The following is a 21,265-nucleotide window of genomic DNA, read 5'->3' as shown; positions in this document are numbered from 1 at the left end:
TTAAAAACACTGATGAAAATGAAAATAACAATACTTATAGAATCACAGATAAGAAACACAACCAAGAAACATTCTACAGAGATTAAAATACCATACTTTTTTGTTGCTTTTGCAATGTGATGTTTTCTAAGGCCGAGTCCGCACAGCGAATATTTCGTCGCGCGAATTAATTTGCCGCGAATTATATTTCGCGCTCGACTGCTCACACCACAAATAAAATTTCGCGCGATTTTTGTCACTTCTATGCAGATCCCGGCTGAGACGAATCCGCACTGTGAGCGGTATCAGTGTCCCACTGCTGGGCAAAGGCCTCCCCATTACTCCGGGGAGCAGCAGTGGGACACTGGAATGGCTACTTAAAAAAATAGTAATTTTATAAAAATAAAAACATTGTATGTTTTCACGAGGTTTTCACCAATACAAAGTCCTTGGTGACACCAGCGTTAGCTTTCATACTCTTTGGTCACACGTTTATTTAAATGAAGTGTAAATGAAAAGAAAATTATTTATCCAAAATGAACACAGGTTATCTTAATAAATGTTGTGGATTTAAAACAGGATGTTAATTACTGTAGGCTTCCTACTTAGCTATTTAGGTATTTATTTGAGGAAGTGGAAACCGCTGGTTGCTTCAATAATTCGTATACACATTGATGGACACTAGATTAAAGGTGAAACTCATAAAAACGCACAACATTTTTGTTTGTGAGTTGAGTGATGGTTTGCTGGTGCACATGCCGGCACACTGCCTAGGCGCAGTAGAAAACAAGACGTCGGTGACCGTTGTGTGCGTGTGAAAGCACACGTTTTTCTGTATGAAAACTTATTGCTGTGTGAAAAAAAGGTAGGTACTCTGGGTGCACATATAACTTTGAAATCCTGCCAAATAAAGCACAACAAGATGGTCTTCATACAAACTCTAAGTAAAACAGGACTGCATTGACCGTTGTTGAAATAATTAGAAAAAGAGTGGGGACTGCATTCGACGTTGTGATTTTTTTCTAAAAATGTGGATGACGTCAAATGCAGTCAGTGTCCGTCAGTGGGTTAATAAAGACTGTCAAAAAATAATAAACGTAAAAACCATAAATACAAAATGTCAATATTATAAGTAAAAAACATAAAATATATCAAAATAATGATTGGCAGTCGCCAACATCCTCCCCAACTTAAAGCAAGCTTTAACTTAGAAACATACTGAAAATCAGGCAGAGATCTGGGCGACTACACTGCTTCCTTCTTCATGTCTTCCGGGGTACCTGGTTTCAATCAGAGTTCTTAGACAGCAGGTTTTAATTCGTTCACCGGGCAACTTCTGTGTGCCAGACTCTGCGTACTCTGCACGCCGCATCGCTTCATAAGTAGATCTGCGAGGCGAGCGACTCTACGCCACCCTGGCGGACGGAAAGGTCTGACTCAGAGCCGTGGATCAGGGTTTGCTGGTCAGGGTTATCTGCTGCTTCTTTGGGTCATGTTCAGGTCATGAGTTCTTTTACGAGAACCTCTGCTTTGGCCAAGATAGTAGAAACCGTCGATCGTCTGAGGATGATCTTCTGAGGATGATGCTGGGCGCTCTTCACTCTTCTGAAAGCCTCTCCCAGGCTACATTCATTGGATGATCGTGAGGCAGGGTCTCGATGGGATGAGGCCAGATTGCTGCGAGGCGAGGTAGGTATGTGTAGAACAGGGACTGCTGTAGTCCCTTCGAGTTTCGGTGGCAGGTCGGAAGAACGGCAGGGCAGGCTGTCAAACCTTGTATAGTGCCACAAACTTATCTGTTCCGGTGACAGCTCAAATAAATCTCTAATATTTCTTAATTCTATAAGATTTTAAGTTTGCTCGTATTGTTATTTCGCTCTTGCGGTGTTAATAAACCCATCTAATCTTTTAAAATATACAATTCATTAGTAAATAATGAGATATGGATCAATTTAGTTCGCTGTCACCGGAACAGATAAGTTTGTGGCACTATACCTTTCTTCTATCTTCTCAGTTATCTCTTCTTGGACTGACCTCTGCCTTTCTCAATAAAAGGCCCTAATGGACTACAATCACTTGCCCTAACAGATTACAATAAAATCCCCCGTTTTTTAAAAAATGGCGTTGCTGCCTGCGGGTGTGTGTTGGGTATGGTGTGAAATGTAGTGACGTTAAGCGTCAATTCACACGTACCACAACCACACCACGTCGCAGCGACAAAATGTGGTCAAGCTGTGGTTACGTGTGAATAGTGGCTTTTTGCAGTTGCGTTGTGGCAGCGACAAAATGTCGATGTGGTTGCGTTGTCGCTGTCATTGCGATGTGGTAACCACGTCGTCGTGTGTAGTTAATACGGAGAACAGGTTGCCGAGGTGACGCCGCCGCGTGGCGGCGTTGCCGTTGCGATGTGGTTGCGTTGTGGTTACGTTGAGGTTGCGATATGGTTGCGATGTGGTCGTATTACACAGGTGGTCGATAACAACGGCAAAATGTGGCACGTGTGAATTGGATTATTCATTGTCAATACAAAATATACGCCCGACCACACCGCGTGGTTGTGGTGTGGTTGTGGCTGTGGTGTGGTTGTGGTACGTCTGAATTGACCCTAAGGTGCATGAGGATGTGGATGGACATGGACATGAATGATTGTTCCTCGCCAACTACCTACCTAATGATAATGGTGGTGACATGACAAGATGACTGAAAATGTTTCAGTGAACTTAACTGGTGATATTAGAAATGGTGGTCCAATGGACAAGAATAAAGTGAAATACTTAACTATGTTGTTATTATGAAACTACTTTCAAATGAAGTTCTATTTACACAGACAATAGGCAATATGCATAAAAAAAATATACTTTTATTGGATAGTATTACATCACTTTATTATAGTAAAAAAAAATTCAACGCAAAAATAAGTAATTTAAGGCAGTATTTTAAAGAAATTTAAAAATTACAATCATCACGACCACTTTGAAATTCCCGTCAGGATGGCGGGTTGGTGTGACGTCATAAACTTTTAATTTCACGGCTCAGAATAATGAGTCCCGTCAGTCGGCATAGATTTTTTAACTAATCAAGTAATCACAGAGCACTTTTGTATTTTCAACAAACCAATGTTGTCATGGTAACAAACAAAAAAGGAAGTGTATAAAGTGTGATCAGTGGCTGTTTTGTAATGGTAATAAAGTGTGACCAGTGGCTGTTTTGTAATGGGAGCTCGTAAATAGCTACTAGTAGCTCTTTTGAAATGGGAGCGCGCAAACCAGAGGATCTTTCTACACAATATTACGCTATTATGGCAATATGAATATAAAGTAATATTTGTATTGTATGTAAGTACTTACTGTAACTTTGGTTCTCAGTAAGAGAGACTAGGGTTAGTGGGTCATTCTATTCTATTATCTGTGGGGGTGTAAGAACCTGCACCTGGCTCTCTTGAATGGAACCATTGTTGCTATCTCAAAGGTCTAAACCCCTTCCTAAGCTTGGACCATTTCCCACCACGCTGGTCCACTGCGGGTTGGTGGGTTCACATATCTGTCGGTCGCTCACCCGACTGAGCTACCACCGCTCTCCCATGTAGTATATTATAGATTATAGGTACTCAAATTGCTTGAAACGAATATCAAAGCGTGCTATGTGCGTGCTGGCGATCGGGACGTGCGCTTAGCGGGCGCGTGTTATCTGAACGCAGCCTTAGGCTATAGGTACTGATTCGAAAAGTATGAACTATTGGTCAGAGTGTCATGTTTCGTAATTTTGATATTCAATAAGTTAAAACGTAGAGGGAGTATGTATGGGAGGTTTCTCTGTCTGAAGTCTGAATGACTTAAATACTTACGTTAAAGTGATCTTCACAACAATAAAAAGAAGTTGATGGAGATACCATGTCTCTGTTCATAATTTTACACCACTTTCTCTTTTGGTCGGCATCTCTCGGTCCAAAAAAAAAATACTTTGTCGGGTGCACTTAATGTTGTATTTCTGCAACCTGGCACAATGCAGTACTTGTAGGACTCTTTTTTGGATTTTTCCATATAAGTAGGAAGTTTCATGTTGTACAACCTTGTAAATGGCAGCACAGCTTGATTGAGAGCACAAATGGTACAAATACGATGGAGAGCACATACAAATTATTCCAATATCCTCCTATAACCTCTCAACTTGTTCTATGCTTGTTTGGTTTGCAAGGAATTTTTATATGTTTTGTTTGTTTGTTGCCATGACAACATTGGTTTGTTGAAAATACAAAAGTACTCTGTGATTATTTGATCAGGTAAAAAATCTATGCCCATGAACCGTAAAACTGAGCGTAGGTGCGACTGGCGGGACTCATTATTCTGAGCCGTGGAACTAGAAGGTTATGACGTCACTCTCAGCCCATAGTGACGGTCATTTTAAAGTGGTCGTGATGGTTGTAAATTTTTTACTTTCTTTAAATACCTTAAATTACTTTTTTTGGCGTTGATTTTTTTTTTTACTAAGTAGGTATTATAAAGTGATGTAAAACTATCGAATAAGAGTATAAAAAAATATATGCATATTCCCTAATATTTGGGCACACGGCTCTCGACTTTTCAATAGTCTTTGCTGTCCTTTTTCGCAGCTGGCCACAGTTTACTCGTTCATACTGCGTAATAAATTAAATGTGTCCAGTTCTTCTGATTACGAGAATTCTTCCATAACTTTATTTAGAAAAAAATATCAACTTTTGAAATAAACTAACGACTGCCATTATAACTTAAAAGTAGAAAGAGCAACTTGTGTCATGTTCATGTGATAATACTTACAATACAAATTTAATTTTATTGTGTTTCAATATGGAGCATATTTGAGTAGCTCGTTAACTAGCGAATAGCTGTTTACGCCTCATTACAATAGAACAACTAGTGGCAGCCCATACACTACCAACAAAAAATATAAAAAGTCCTAAACTTTGCAAACAAACAAGCATATCAAACAATGGGTCTGAGAGCAATATATCCTGTTCCTGAAATTTAAAGTCATGGTTATTATTTGTATTAACGGTGTGAGAGTGTTGATCAGTTAGTGAAGCGTTGTTATCGAAATGTAATTGCCAGAAACGCAGTATTGAACTATAGTAACACGAGTGCACACTCGTGTTATTGTACACGTTTCCTCTTTAATTAGTCTAATTGACAAGAAAAATAATTTTCTAATTAAATGACGCCATCGTTCCGTACGAAGTCGGTACTCACACACTCAGTATGTATATTTGTCAATGAAGATAACAACTTGGCTGAAATATTCTCATCAAAGATCGCAAATATTCACGATTCGGATTTATGTGACAGTGTGGAAGCGTGCGTTGGACTAACACACCGCTAAGTATTTTGTGCTGTGAAATTATGGAAATGCGAGGGGTTTTCTCATTATTGATCGCATCAAGTGCAGTGTGGCTGACGTCAAACTACTGCCGCCCCGATCCTCCGGTGCCAACAAACAACAAGCTCATCCTCTCCTGGGAGCCGCATTATGGCGACTACAGCTTTAGCTTCGGCCACGGTACACCGGAAGACTTCAAAAAAGCTGGCTGCAAGTACACCAACTGCGAAATTATCAAACGCCGATGGTTGTATCCGTTGCAGCGAATCGATGCTTTCTTGTTTCACGGATTTGAAGACTACGAAATACTGTTTGGGACGCCGCGCGTGAGATTCGATCATCAAATCTATATATTTTATTGTTTTGAATCTGTGAGACAAAGCTACATCGCTGAACGAAGAAGGGATTTCTTTAACATGACCTTTACGTACAGGTTAGACTCTGATATAGCGTGGCCTTATTTTGGAGTTTATGATGCAGAAACTGAAGAACTTGTTGCACCTTCGTTCAACCCGCAGTGGATTTCAACAATGGTACTGAAAGGGTCGAAAGTGCAACAAGATATTAACGCGCTTATTGCGAGTAAAACACACACAGCTGCCTGGTTAGTATCGAACTGTCACAGTGTTAGTGGAAGAGAAGAATATGTGAAGAAATTGCAAGAGCTTGGCATAGACGTTCATATCTACGGTGCTTGTGGCACTTACAAGTGTCCGTTCAGTGAGAATTGCAAGAAAATAATCAGCAAATATTATTTCTATATCGCTTTTGAAAATTCCTTGTGCGAGGACTATGTCACAGAGAAGACAATCACAGCGTTCGAAAGTGGTTCAGTGCCGGCCGTGTTAAGTGGTGCTAATTTGACAAGGTTCCTACCACCAAATTCGTATTTAGACGCCCAAGAGTTAGGACCTGTTGAACTAGCTAAAGAAATGAAGCGTCTTATGGCTGATAAAAAGTCATATGCTGAAAAACTTTATTGGCGGCAAAGATATAAGGTGGCGAAATATACATATCTGACAGAGAAAACCGGACATCACCCGTTTTGTAGTGTGTGTGAAGCTGTTAATACTGGAAAAGTTATAACCAAACGAAACAAGGAAGTTTTAGATTGGTGGCACTCTTCACAAACTGGTGATGGAGGCTCGTGTTTGATGTGAGCAATTGAAGTGCTCCTTTCGGATAATGCATTATAGGGTTCAATCGACTGGAAATGACTTCCTCTATCACCTCCTGAAAGGATCCGGTCTATTTATCAATAACCCTGTATAACGGTATAACAAAACAAGGTGTAGATAATGATATGAAATAGAGTGACATCGTGAAGAGGAAAAGATAATCAAGTTAGTTTGTTGTTCTATTCATCAAGTGCATTAAATTAAATATATGATATTTATGTTGGATTCGAGAAGAGCCTTGTAAAACTAATCGAGATCTCAAAATTGTATCGTCTTCGTATTACAGTGATAATATTGTTTTCTTAAATGTTGATTTTAATTATTCTGAGTCATTAAATATTTTTAAATTTTGTTTAGTTATCATTTTTATTAGAACTCGACATAGATACTTACTCGAAAACATACTAGTTTATGAGACCAACTCTATAATCAACGTATCTGCTGCCGTGTATACATAATATCCTTACTAATTACTAATTACTAATTACTAATTACTAATTACTAATTACTAATTACTAATTACTAATTACTAATTACTAATTACTAATTACTAATTACTAATTACTAATTACTAATTACTAATTACTAATTACTAATTACTAATTACTAATTACTAATTACTAATTACTAATTACTAATTACTAATTACTAATTACTAATCCTAACTAATATTATAAATGCGAAAGTAACTGTGTCTGTCTGTCTGTCTGTCTGTCTGTCTGTCTGTTACTCTTTCACGCCAAAACTACTGAACGGATTTGAATGAAATTTGGTATACATACGGTCTAGACCCTGGGAAAGAACATAGGCTACTTTTTATCCCGTAATTCCCACGGGAAAACTTTTTAAGGCGAAGCGAAGCGCGCGGGAACAGCTAGTATATTATAAATGCGAAAGTAACTGTGTCTGTCTGTCTGTCTGTCTGTCTGTTACTCTTTCACGCCAAAACTACTGAACGGATTTGAATGAAATTTGGTATGCATACGGTCTAGACCCAGAGAAAGAACATAGGCTACTTTTTATCCCGGAATTCCCACGGGAAAACTTTTTAAGGCGAAGCGAAGCGCGCGGGAACAGCTAGTATAATATATAAGTATCATCCCCATTTCAAATACTGAAATCCTGAGAGTCCAGAGAGAGACCGAAGGCGACTTGCACAAACGTATTAAATCTAGATTAGGGTCACTTTTACCAAACGCTAAACGTATTTAAAATTGTATTTAAATCAAATTTTAAATACTTAAGGCGTCTTGCACAACAAAGTTAAATAAAATTAAATCTATGACCTCTTGCTCTGTTCGAGTTCTAATAAAAATGATAACTAAACAAAATTTAAAAATATTTAATGACTCAGAATAATTAAAATCAACATGTAAGAAAACAATATTATTATTATCACTGTAATACCAAGACGATACAATTTTGAGATCTCGATTAGTTTTACAAGGCCCTTCTCGAAGCCAACATAAATATCATATATTTAATTTAATGCACTTGATGAATAGAACAACAAACTAACTTGATTATCTTTTCCTCTTCACGATGTCACTCTATTTCATATCATTATCTACACCTTGTTTTGTTATACCGTTATACAGGGTTATTGATAAATAGACCGGATCCTTTCAGGAGGTGATAGAGGAAGTCATTTCCAGTCGATTGAACCCTATAATGCATTATCCGAAACTTAACCATTTCTAAGATATTTAATATTTAAGTTTTTTTGAATTTTATTAAATGGTTAAGTTTCGGATAATGCATAATATGGTTCAATCGACTGGAAATGACTTCCTCTATCACCTCCCGAAAGAATCCGGTCTTCTTACCAATAACCCTGTATACTGTTATCGTTCTCATTATCAATATATCAGATGTAGGTATATACACAAATGCATTTCAGTCATGTTGCATTTCTAACACGTACGCGTATCTTGATGATTCATGGTTGTAAGCGATTCCAATGGCCTTGTTGAGGCTCTTGACTCATAATTCCTGTTGTATTATTACTTCCATGCTCTAAATTTATTTGGCATTCTGAAGGCACCGTTTATCTCCAAAATTAGAGACGTCACTTTAAATTTTGAATCTGACAGCGTTAAAACTATTCAACTTAGGTTAGATGGTCGAATTGGTATTCTGAAGGTCCCATTTTTAACGCTGTCAAATTAAAATTAGCAACTTTCTTCCTAAATTTAAAAGGGGTCTAAACAGGTGCCTGTTAAAATTATACTAAGGGCGGCTTGCAGAAAAGAACCCCTAAGCATAGCTTTACTAAACGTTTCTTAAGACTAAACTGATTTTTATTTAAAACGATTTAAAACTGTCTTGCGCCATGGTTTTTCTAAAACGATTTAACAAAACCTAGTTTATGATATCATTCAATTTCTCATTCGGTCTATATACGATTCGTTATACACTATTTGATTTAAAATTTGATAGTTTCCAATGAAGTGGGCTAATATTTTGGGTGAAATGAAATATACTTGTCGTCACATGTCAGTCCAGTCACCGACTGTTACTGTCACTTCATTGTCACTTGATAAACAAACAACCGTGTGCTAGAAATATAAATACCTAATTGATAAATTATATAAATGGAAGGTAAAAACCACCAACGGGCACCCAATTTTACATGTGACGAAAGTATGCTTTTATGTAACCTCGTAGACAAATATAATTTCATAATTGAAAAAAAAAAAACTGATGGTTAGACCGTAGCCGAAAAACAGAAGGCTTGGAAGATGCTGAGTAAAGAATAATATAACGCCAACACCACTTATGTACCCAGAACTCCTGAGAATTTACAAGCTGGGAACAAAAACCTGAAAACAAAGACGAAAAAACAGCACTCAAGTGAAAAAATGCAGATCTCAAGTAAGTTCTATTATTATATCTAGCCATATGGCTACTTGCAAAATAAAATTGGCAATACATTGTATAATAGTAGGTAATAAAGTATGTAGGTAGCTAGAGTATTGTGATTTACTCTACGGGCTAACGGATTTTTATTTGGATTTTTATGTTTGCAGATATACTTAGATAGCAAAGTTTTAGACGAGTCTGTAGTTCAGACAGTGGAGCTCCATGGATAAGACTGGGAAATGGTGTCGGCTGATGTTAATTTCCTCCCAGAGGAATGCCAAACAACATTCAATATTTTAAGTAAAGAAGCGAAACAATCATCAAGCAAAATAAAACAACAAGCCATATTTTAAGATTTAGGTATATAATATACAGTGGTAATTAATAATAATAAACATGTTTTTAAATCAACTGGTGTTTGGTACTGGTGACGCTATAACCTTGCAAAATAGTTATTGATCAGCGAAGTTCTTGCATTGTTCCCAGACTGTAAGGCACGAGGAGGTTGGTCTATATACATTGTTGTGGTATTTTTTGTAAGACGAAAGCTTTTAATAAATTCATCATCTCGATAAGCACGAAACAAATCTGTTATTTTAGTAGTTAACCCTCCTATAAAAGTAAGGGGTATTCAAATATTCAATCATTTCTTTATCGTCATCAGATTTTTGATCTCCTTCTTCTTCTATCGTGTAAATGCACTAAGCTAACTTCCTCCAGTGTTTTGCTACTCTTATTGCGAGGTCATTGGCCTTCATCAGGTCTCCTTGACTGCACTTTGGGGCATTAGGGCACTCTATAAGGTGTGACGTAGTCTGGAGGCTTCCGCAACTGCATAGAGTGCTGGCATTGGCTGGGAGCATATCCCATCGCCTCAAACATTTTTGATATTACCGAGTAAGTTAACTAGAAATTCTAATTACTAACAACAAAACAACCAAAAACAATACTTCAAAGATTGCTTTTGACATTTGACAAGGAAGTTAAATCTCGATTTACGCGTAAAACCGAGATATTGCCGGTTTAATTTTGACGTTTCTCTAAATCGAGATTTGACACTAAATCGAGATCGTGCAAGAGGATTTTGCTGATTTACGCTTAAACTGAGCTTAAGTTCAACAAAATCGAGTTTTAAGACGTTCTTGCAAGCCGCCCTAAAATTTCTAAAAGTAAAACCGTGAAATATATGGGAAATTGTTGTTGTAGGTGCATAAATATGGATTTAACTTAGAGCTGATGTGTTGTTTAAGCATGTAAAGCTTATTGCATCGACGCTAACTTATTATTTTTTGCGAAACTACCATGTGAAAGTGACTCTGTTTTGTCATATTATTATTTCTGATCTTTGGACTGAATGACTGAAAAACGTGTTACTGACAAGGTAGGCATGAACCGGGTTGCTTAAAACAACTTAAGTTATAGTTCTAAGTCTAAAAATTAATCAACACACCTACCGATCTACTTCAGGATTACACTATAGATTGGCAAGTTGCTTGGCGACCCTCCTTGCGGGGTGAAAGACGCGGAGGGGACGAGGTACCCAAGACGACAGCGGGTAGCGGGAGGGGTAGTGGTGGAGGGGAACGCGTGCGCTGCATGTCATTGTTACGGCAGTCTGTCATAATTTGAGTGCGACCCACATGAGATCATTGATCCTGAGACCATTAGTCTTAGGATGAGTGTTGAGGCCTTTTTAATATTATCGTTATATTATTATTAGGTATCTATAATTCGTCAACAAAATAACGTTAAAAACAACAAATCGTATAATGTCTCAATATAGGGGCTTCTTGTAGAACAGCGTACCGGATCGGTCATGCTACGCGCCTAAATGTTGGTACTGCGCAGTCAGATACGAAAAAGTAAACAACAAAGACGAAGAGTCCATATGACAGTGCGTCAGTTATCAGTTCTTGTAACTAGGAAAGCAACCAAAATATATGTGATTTAATGAAAGTAATTAATGAGCAAAACACAGAGAAAAATTACAAAATTGATGAAATTTTGAAAGAAAATGGTCATATCGTGCTTCGCCTACCCCCATACCACCCGGAATTAAATCCTATTGAACTTGTGTGGGGGTAAGTGAAAGGCGAGCTCGCAAGAACGTCGATTGACTCTAACTTAGATAAAGAGATAAATGACTTAGAGTTGCTTTTCTCTAATTATTCGCCTGAAAAGTGGAGAAATTGTGACGACCACGTCTTAAAAAATTAAGACGAATATTATAAATCTGATAGAGTATTTGACGATGTATTGGACAGGTATGTTATTGTTTATTTATAATTTAATGTAAATTAAACATAAAATATTATATGTGTACACTGAACTAATATGACTGGCGTACTCTAGTACATTATACTTCAAAGTAGGTATAATGTTTTTTGGTTTTTGTCTTAGATTTATAATTGAAGTTAATGAAAACGATGATGAAGATGAGGATGACGACGACGATGAACAAGTTCTAACAGAGAGTGAACATGAAAGTGACATGGAAATTGATTTATAAAATAAAACACTTTTACATAAATAAATTCAAATTGGTAGATATTCTGAAGGTAAACATCCAAATTTTAATGCTGTCAAACTATAAATTTTAAGCTAAATATGACATTTACGGGAACACTCATAGAATAAAATTTTACTTACGTCAGAAATAGTTACAAGCTATCGCGAGATTAATCCGGGCACACTTTTCTACGTGTGTAGCATGTCGTGCTACCTCGCCCCCGCCACTTCTTTCACCCCGCAAGGAGGGTCGCCAAGTAACTTGCCACATTATAGCCCTAACACCTCGGCTTTCCTCTTCCAAACGGACCGGCTCTACATACATGAGGAACACCTTAACCTTAACTCACCTACCTGTGTACCTATCTAACTCTCTACTTACCCCTTTCAACTTGTAAGAATAATTTACTCAAAGTGGTCTCTATATAGCTCAAATATTTAACTACCTATTTTGTTACAGGAAAAAACAAGTTATACCTACCTAGGTTACCTTTTATCTGAAAAATATGCCTGACTTTAAGAAACTATATAGGTACTTACTACTATACTATTACTTTTTATGAAAGAAGAAATACATTTTATGGACGTAAAACTTTATTTGGGTGAATAACACACACAACACACTGGTTGAGTAATTTTTCTGACACCAATACTTATACACAATTGCTTGATTTAATTTCTGTATCTTTTCCATTATCCTTCTAGTTAGTAGGTAGGTAACTAGGTGGTCTGATGGTCGTTTTAGTATTGTTGTCCCGGAGAGGAATTAATACCTTGTATCCAGCGTTTCATGTTTAGTTTATGGGTGTGGTTGATTTTTTATTTTCTTTGTTGTTGTCACTGAAAAATAAAGTAAGTATAGGTAAGTTGTATGGATAGTTGACAGAATAAGCTTATCCTTATAGGTACCAATTTACACAAAACTTTAAATAATAGAAACGAAAACACTAGAACACAAACATATGTAAGAAACCAGATAGTTAATAACGTGAAATACCTACTTACTGAAAAATCTGGACAACGCTGGTCAAGCAATCAAACTTCGCTATTTATTTGAGTCGTTTGGTCAAACCGTCCCATACCGTACACGTGCAGTACGCAGAACTACTAGAAATAATCGTAACTTATGTTGGCTTAAATCGAGATTTAACACTAATATGTTTGAGCAAGTCACCCTTATTTTTGGGGCATCTTTGATTTATCATGACGACATTTTGACGACCGAATGGCGTAGTGGTTAGTGACCCTGACTACTGAGCCGAAGGTCCCGGGTTCGATTCCCGGCTGGGGCAGATATTTGTTTAAACACAGATATTTGTTCTCGGGTCTTGGGTGTTGATATTTATATTTAGTATGTATCTATCTATGTATTTGTGTAGATATATCAGCTGTCCGATACCCATAACACAGGTTCTGCCTAGCTTGGGGTCGGATGGCCGTGTGTGAGATGTCCCCACATATTATTATTATTATTATTATCATCTACTTTTAGAAAAATGTTAGGTTAGGCCAATGAGTCTCAGGCTCAGGGCCACTTGCACAAACATAATAAATCTAGATTAGTGTCAAATCTCGATTTAAGAAACGTCAATCCATATAAATTTATGGCTTAAGTCGAGATTTAACACTGGTGGAATTTCACCAAACGCTAAACGTATTTAGTAGCCTGTCAAACGTCTGTCAGTTAGTATAAAATGTAAGGGCTATTTGCACAACAAAGTTAAATAAAATTAAATATTTTGTCTCTTGCTCTGACAGTATAATGTCAGAGCAAGAGGTCATAGATTTAATTTTATTTCACTTTGTTGTGCAAGACGCCCTAAGTATTTGAAATTTGATTTAAATACAATTTTAAATACGTTTAGCGTTTGGTAAAAGTGACCCTAATCTAGATTTAATACGTTTGTGCAAGTCGCCTTCGGTCTCTCACTGGACTCTCAGGATTTCAGTATTTGAAATGGGGATGATACTTATATATTATATATATTATGTATACACGGCAGCAGATACGTTGATTATAGAGTTGGTCTCATAAATTAGTATGTTTTCGAGTAAGTATCTATGTCGGGTTCTAATAAAAATGATAACTAAACAAAATTTAAAAATATTTAATGACTCAGAATAATTAAAATCAACATGTAACTAAATAAAAGAAGGATGTTATAAAAAAAAAAACATGTAAGAAAACAATATTATCACTGTAATACGAAGACGATACAATTTTGAGATCTCGATTAGTTTTACAAGGCTCTTCTCGAATCCAACATAAATATCATATATTTAATTTAATGCACTTGATGAATAGAACAACAAACTAACTTGATTATCTTTTCCTCTTCACGATGTCACTCTATTTCATATCATTATCTACACCTTGTTTTGTTATACCGTTATACAGGGTTATTGATAAATAGACCGGATCCTTTCAGGAGGTGATAGAGGAAGTCATTTCCAGTCGATTGAACCCTATAATGCATTATCCGAAAGGAGCACTTCAATTGCTCACATCAAACACGAGCCTCCATCACCAGTTTGTGAAGAGTGCCACCAATCTAAAACTTCCTTGTTTCGTTTGGTTATAACTTTTCCAGTATTAACAGCTTCACACACACTACAAAACGGGTGATGTCCGGTTTTCTCTGTCAGATATGTATATTTCGCCACCTTATATCTTTGCCGCCAATAAAGTTTTTCAGCATATGACTTTTTATCAGCCATAAGACGCTTCATTTCTTTAGCTAGTTCAACAGGTCCTAACTCTTGGGCGTCTAAATACGAATTTGGTGGTAGGAACCTTGTCAAATTAGCACCACTTAAGGCCCCGTACAGGGTGACGTGCCGCGCCAATTTTGGGTTTTCAATGCTCTTCACACAGCACACGCAGTGACACGCACACATGTAAGTTTGCACAGTGGGTCAATAAACTTTTACTCGCCAACTTTATTGACAATATTTATGTTCAAGTACATTTTGGGTGATTTTAGGGTAAGTAAGTATAATTCTTACTTACACTGGTAGGCACCAGGAAAGAGTAGAAATTAATAGGGGTGCCACTTTACTCTATACTCGGAACCCGATTAGCTTTCTCAAACAAATGTGGTATTTACTTGTAGAAAGGTAACTACAAGTATTAAAGTGTAGATAATAAGTTTCGGGCATCCTCCAGCCAACTGAACCCCGACGACAAAGCAAAATAAATACATAGTGTCGCAAAAGGGCTATACTAAACCAAAAGGGGATGACTCAAGGGGTCATTCTGAACAACTTTTGTTCTACGAGATTTGCAAATTCGCGAAAAAAAATATTCGTTTTCCATGGTAAAAAGTCACATGTCCAACAAAGTTTCTATGAAAAAGGTTTTTTTTTTGTTAATTTCCAAAACTCGTAGAGCAAAAGTTCAGAATGACCCCCTATCTTACTCCTTTTTACCCGACTGCCGAAGGAGGAGGGTAATGTTTTTTGATTGTATGTATGTATGTTTGTTTGTTCCCTCCTGTAGCCTAAACGGCTTGATAGATTTTGATGTATGAGGTATTGTTAGAAGCGTATTGATGGCGCGATGTAGGCTATGTGACGTTCCATTAAAATGTACATAGCGCCCTCTAGAGGACATAACGTGATGATCGAAAAAATAATAATTCAACTTTGCCGCGTAAGGTATCAAATGAAAGGGCTTGATTTTCACATTACAAAAATATGCATATTGAAGGTATTTAAATTACAACACCAAAATTATTGAAATAAAAAATGATCATGAACTACTGACGTAAAATTTCATAAAATAAAAACAACTAAAAAGTTACAAATAAAAAAATACAATTATAAACAAATGAAAAACCCGACTGTACGCTAAAAACATGAAAACAAGTCCCAATGTTAATGGAAAGTATCGCAGGCGGGGACCAACTTGACCGCCACTCAAGGCCGTTTTCTAAGTAACATTCAGCTAAATGGTGAACCCTCTGCTGGTCCCCGCCTACGATACTTTCCATTAACATTGGGACTTGTTTTCATCTTTTTAGCGTGCAGTCGGGTTTTTTGTTTGTTTATAATTTGTTTAGTACTATATACCGCCTTTTCAATACCTGTAAGTACATTTTTGGTAGCAGCATAATATTTTTACTTAATTTTAGGGTTTCGAACGTCAAAAGAAAAAAAGCAACCGTTATAGGATCTCTTTGTTGTCCGTCTGTCTGACTGACTGTCTGTCACCGCCCTTTTTCTCAGAAACGGGTAAAGATATCAAGCTGATATTTCGCATAGATGGGGAGTACCCTAAAAAAAATATTATGGTAGGTACTCCCTGTCCCACACAAGTAAATTGGGGCTTATATTTTTTCCAGTTATTTTGATGTGTATCCTTTTTTTTCTTTGTTGTTTTGTATAAGTATGTGTTTCTTTTCTTTAAATCTGTATTTTTTTTTGTTGCTGTCTATGTGTCGAATAAATGTATCTTTATCTTCAAATCACGCCATCTATCGTTTGTTTTTTTTGTGGCTACTGTCTATAGAAGAAATTCCGTCATTGACAATTTTAGGTTACGAATTTATTTTTATTTATTTTATTTTTATTTTTACATTTTCGTGGAGAACCAACAGCATTTTGTTAATAAACAATTATTACTTATGAACACATAACAACTTGATGCCATTAACAGAATGAACTTAGTAAACCCAGTAAACCTAACACATCCAGAGGAAAAATAAAATCTCTTTCTCTCTCTCTGAAAAACATACTTAATAGCCTAAACTCGATGCTTTTAGCTATTAACATCTTTGAAATAAAATTGAGCCACCACCGTGTTATGCCCTCATCAGATCCTCACGAGACCATACCTCAAACAGCACCAAGAGACTGTATTTTTGATCCCTAACCTAATGTTCGTGCGTATTGTCATCACTTAGATCCATTCGCTATATTCCTGCTCCTCATCAGACCTTTACGAGACTGTAATGTCACGAGAATATTGCACACTATCTAATTTAATTTAATGTATTGAATATACTGGAAGAATTATGCTTCCTCAATTTCAAATCAAATTATGTTGGTGTCATAAAAGTTGAAAAAGTGCAATGACAACCAATGTGCAGTGATTTTGTATCTGTACACGATAAGATCGCGAGCTGTCAGTGCTGCCTAAACCGACGTGACCCTTCTTTGGAGGCCAGCGGCCAACTGAGTCAAACGTCACTTGTGTTTATGATTTTATAACACAGAAAGCCGCCATAGATATTTGTATGAAGATTTGAGGGAAAAAAAATTGCTCAAGTTTGGGATTAATTTACACAAAATAAGTGTGTGTTTATTAAAAAACAAGGTATTTAGCGCCTAGTCCAAGCCTTTAACTTTATAATATGATAAAAATCATATGAAATTTCTTAATAATTACGACACAGTTGTTACAATACGGGAGTGTGATTTTCTGGTTATTCGTCATATTCTGAATTTTATTTACAGTTATCCATAATCATTTACTTGAATTCGAATTATTCAGCACCTAGCTAGACTCTTCGGCTACCTGTGTGATTTTTTTCAAGGTTGTAGAGCATCGTTTACTACATAATTCTATGACAATGCCAACCCTCGATTCCCCCTTGCAGACCCTTAACACGGCCGGCACTGAACCACTTTCGAACGCTGTGATTGTCTTCTCTGTGACATAGTCCTCGCACAAGGAATTTTCAAAAGCGATATAGAAATAATATTTGCTGATTATTTTCTTGCAATTCTCACTGAACGGACACTTGTAAGTGCCACAAGCACCGTAGATATGAACGTCGATGCCAAGCTCTTGCAATTTCTTCACATATTCTTCTCTTCCACTAACACTGTGACAGTTCGATACTAACCAGGCAGCTGTGTGTGTTTTACTCGCAATAAGCGCGTCAATATCTTGTTGCACTTTCGACCCTTTCAGTACCATTGTTGAAATCCACTGCGGGTTGAACGAAGGTGCAACAAGTTCTTCAGTTTCTGCATCATAAACTCCAAAATAAGGCCACGCTATATCAGAGTCTAACCTGTACGTAAAGGTCATGTTAAAGAAATCCCTTCTTCGTTCAGCGATGTAGCTTTGTCTCACAGATTCAAAACAATAAAATATATAGATTTGATGATCGAATCTCACGCGCGGCGTCCCAAACAGTATTTCGTAGTCTTCAAATCCGTGAAACAAGAAAGCATCGATTCGCTGCAACGGATACAACCATCGGCGTTTGATAATTTCGCAGTTGGTGTACTTGCAGCCAGCTTTTTTGAAGTCTTCCGGTGTACCGTGGCCGAAGCCAAAGCTGTAGTCGCCATAATGCGGCGCCCAGGAGAGGATGAGCTTGTTGTTTGTTGGCACCGGAGGATCGGGGCGGCAGTAGTTTGACGTCAGCCACACTGCACTTGATGCGATCAATAATGAGAAAACCCCTCGCATTTCCATAATTTCACAGCACAAAATACTTAGCGGTGTGTTAGTCCAACGCACGCTTCCACACTGTCACATAAATCCGAATCGTGAATATTTGCGATCTTTGAAGAGAATATTTCAGCCAAGTTGTTATCTTCATTGACAAATATACATACTGAGTGTGTGAGTACCGACTTCGTACGGAACGATGGCGTCATTTAATTAGAACATTATTTTTCTTGTCAATTAGACTAATTAAAGAGGAAACGTGTACAATAACACGAGTGTGCACTCGTGTTACTATAGTTCAATACTGCGTTTCTGGCAATTACATTTCGATAACAACGCTTCACTAACTGATCAACACTCTCACACCGTTAATACAAATAATAACCATGACTTTAAATTTCAGGAACAGGATATATTGTTCTCATGCCGAGTTGCAGAAAGGGACTTTAAGCTAATGTCGACATTAAATCTATGTCTGTCTCTTTCTGTCCGTATACTGTCAAAGCAAGGCAACAATACATTTAAGGGCCGGTACAGGGTGAAGTGCCCCGCCAAATTTGGGTTTTCAATGCTCTTCACACAGCACACGCAGTGACACGCACACATGTAAGTGGGTCACTAAACTTTTACTCGCCATTTTTATTGACAATTATTTTTAAGTAGTGATTTGAGGGTATGTATAATTTTTAATTACACTGGTAAGTACCAGGAAAGAGTAGGGGTGCCACTTTTCTCCATACTCGGAACCCGATTAGCTTTCTAAACAAATGTGGTATTTACTTGTAGAAAGGTAACTACAGGTATTAAAGTGTAGATAATAAGTTATACTAAGGGTATACTAAGCCGAAAAGGGATGACTCAAGGGGTCATTCTGAACAACTTTTGTTCTACGAGTTTTGCAAATTCGCGAAAAAAAATATTCGTTTTCCATGGTAAAAAGTCACGTGTCAACAAAGTTTCTATGAAAAAGGTTTTGTTTTTGTTAATTTTAAAAACTCGTAGAACAAAAGTTAGAATGTCCCCCTGTCTCACTTGTTTTTACCCGACTGCCGAAGTAGGTGGGTAATATTTTTCGATTGTATGTATGTATGTTTGTAAGTATATTTTTTGGTAGCAGAATAATATTTTTTCTTATTTTTAGGGTTTCGTACCTCAAAAGGAAAAGAGCAACCGTTATAAGATCTCTTTGTTGTCCGTCTGTCTGACTGACTGTCTGTCACCGCCCTTTTTCTCAGAAACGGGTAAAGATATCAAGCTGATAGCATAGATATGGGAAGTACCCCAAAAAAAAAATTGGTGTACTCCCTCTTCCATACAAGTAAATTGGGGCTCATATTCTTTCCGGTTATTTTGATGGTGTAAGCAGGGTATCGTTGAATAGGTCTTTTAATATAATAGGTATAAAAAAAGGTTAAAATAGTTATAATTGTTTTGCTTTTACCATTAAATTTGGGGACCACACCATAGACAAAAACGCTGGTCAAGCAATCAAACCATCGCTATTTATTTGAGTCGTTTGGTCGAACTGTACCATACCGTACACGTGCAGTACGCAGAACTACTAGAAATAATCGTAACTTATGTTGGCTTAAATTGAGATTTAACACTAATATGTTTGAGCAAGTCACCCTTATTTTTGGGGCATCTTTGATTTATCATCTACTTTTAGAAAAATGTTAGGTTAGGCCAATGAGTCTCAGGGCCACTTGCACAAACATATTAAATGTAGATTAGTGTCAAATCTCGATTTAAGAAACGTCAATCCATATAAATTTATGGCTTAAGTCGAGATTTAACACTGGTGGAATTTCACCAAACACTAAACGTATTTAGTAGCCTGTCAAACGTCTGTCAGTTAGTATAAAATGTAAGGGCAATTTGCACAACAAAGTTTAAAAAAATTAAATATTTTGCCTCTTGCTCTGACAGTATAATGTTAGAGCAAGAGGTCATAGATTTAATTTTATTTAACTTTGTTGTGCAAGACGCCTTAAGTATTTAAAATTTGATTTAAATACAATTTTAAATACGTTTAGCGTTTGGTAAAAGTGACCCTAATCTAGATTTAATACGTTTGTGCAAGTCGCCTTCGGTCTCTCTCTGGACTCTCAGGATTTCAGTATTTGAAATGGGGATGATACTTATATATTATACTAGCTGTTCCCGCGCGCTTCGCTTCGCCTTAAAAAGTTTTCCCGTGGGAATTCCGGGATAAAAAGTAGCCTATGTTCTTTCTCTGGGTCTAGACCGTATGCATACCAAATTTCATTCAAATCCGTTCAGTAGTTTTGGCGTGAAAGAGTAACAGACAGACAGACACAGTTACTTTCGCATTTATAATATATTAGTAATTAGTAATTAGTAATAAGTAATTAGTTAATTAATAATTAGTATTACTAATTACTAATTACTAATTACTAATTACTAATTACTAATTACTAATTACTAATTACTAATTACTAATTACTAATTACTAATAACTAATAACTAATAACTAATAACTAATTACTAATTACTAATATTACTAATTACTAATCCTAACTAATATTATAAATGCGAAAGTAACTGTGTCTGTCTGTCTGTCTGTCTGTCTGTTACTCTTTCACGCCAAAACTACTGAACGGATTTGAATGAAATTTGGTATGCATATGGTCTAGACCCAGAGAAAGAACATAGGCTACTTTTTATCCCGGAATTCCCACGGGAAAACTTTTTAAGGCGAAGCGAAGCGCGCGGGAACAGCTAGTATAATATATAAGTATCATCCCCATTTCAAATACTGAAATCCTGAGAGTCCAGAGAGAAACCGAAGGCGACTTGCACAAACGTATTAAATCTAGATTAGGGTCACTTTTACCAAACGCTAAACGTATTTAAAATTGTATTTAAATCAAATTTTAAATACTTAAGGCGTCTTGCACAACAAAGTTAAATAAAATTAAATCTATGACCTCTTGCTCTAACATTATACTGTCAGAGCAAG

General features: G+C 36.8%; 1 protein-coding gene and 1 long non-coding RNA gene across 2 annotated transcripts; one reads left to right on the top strand and one right to left on the bottom strand.

The window, feature by feature from the left end:
• The first annotated feature begins 8,739 nt into the window (after positions 1-8,739).
• On the top strand, positions 8,740-10,024 carry LOC125490930. Its single transcript, XR_007267974.1, has 2 exons — positions 8,740-9,380; positions 9,536-10,024. It is a non-coding gene; the product is annotated as an uncharacterized LOC125490930 (long non-coding RNA).
• A 3,944-nt stretch (positions 10,025-13,968) lies between these two features.
• Positions 13,969-18,674, bottom strand: LOC125490926 (alpha-(1,3)-fucosyltransferase C-like). Its single transcript, XM_048631433.1, has 2 exons — positions 17,480-18,674; positions 13,969-14,688 (listed from the first exon to the last, which is right to left on the bottom strand). The coding sequence occupies exons 1-2, from the start codon at positions 18,304-18,306 to the stop codon at positions 14,379-14,381; spliced, it is 1,137 nt and encodes a 378-aa protein (XP_048487390.1). The 5' UTR covers positions 18,307-18,674; the 3' UTR covers positions 13,969-14,378.
• Between the last annotated feature and the right edge of the window lie 2,591 nt (positions 18,675-21,265).

This window comes from Plutella xylostella, chromosome 28 (genome assembly GCF_932276165.1).
Source record: "Plutella xylostella chromosome 28, ilPluXylo3.1, whole genome shotgun sequence".
In the NCBI taxonomy this organism is placed as follows: Eukaryota; Metazoa; Arthropoda; class Insecta; order Lepidoptera; family Plutellidae; genus Plutella; species Plutella xylostella.
This window is presented reverse-complemented; position numbering and strand designations above follow the sequence as displayed.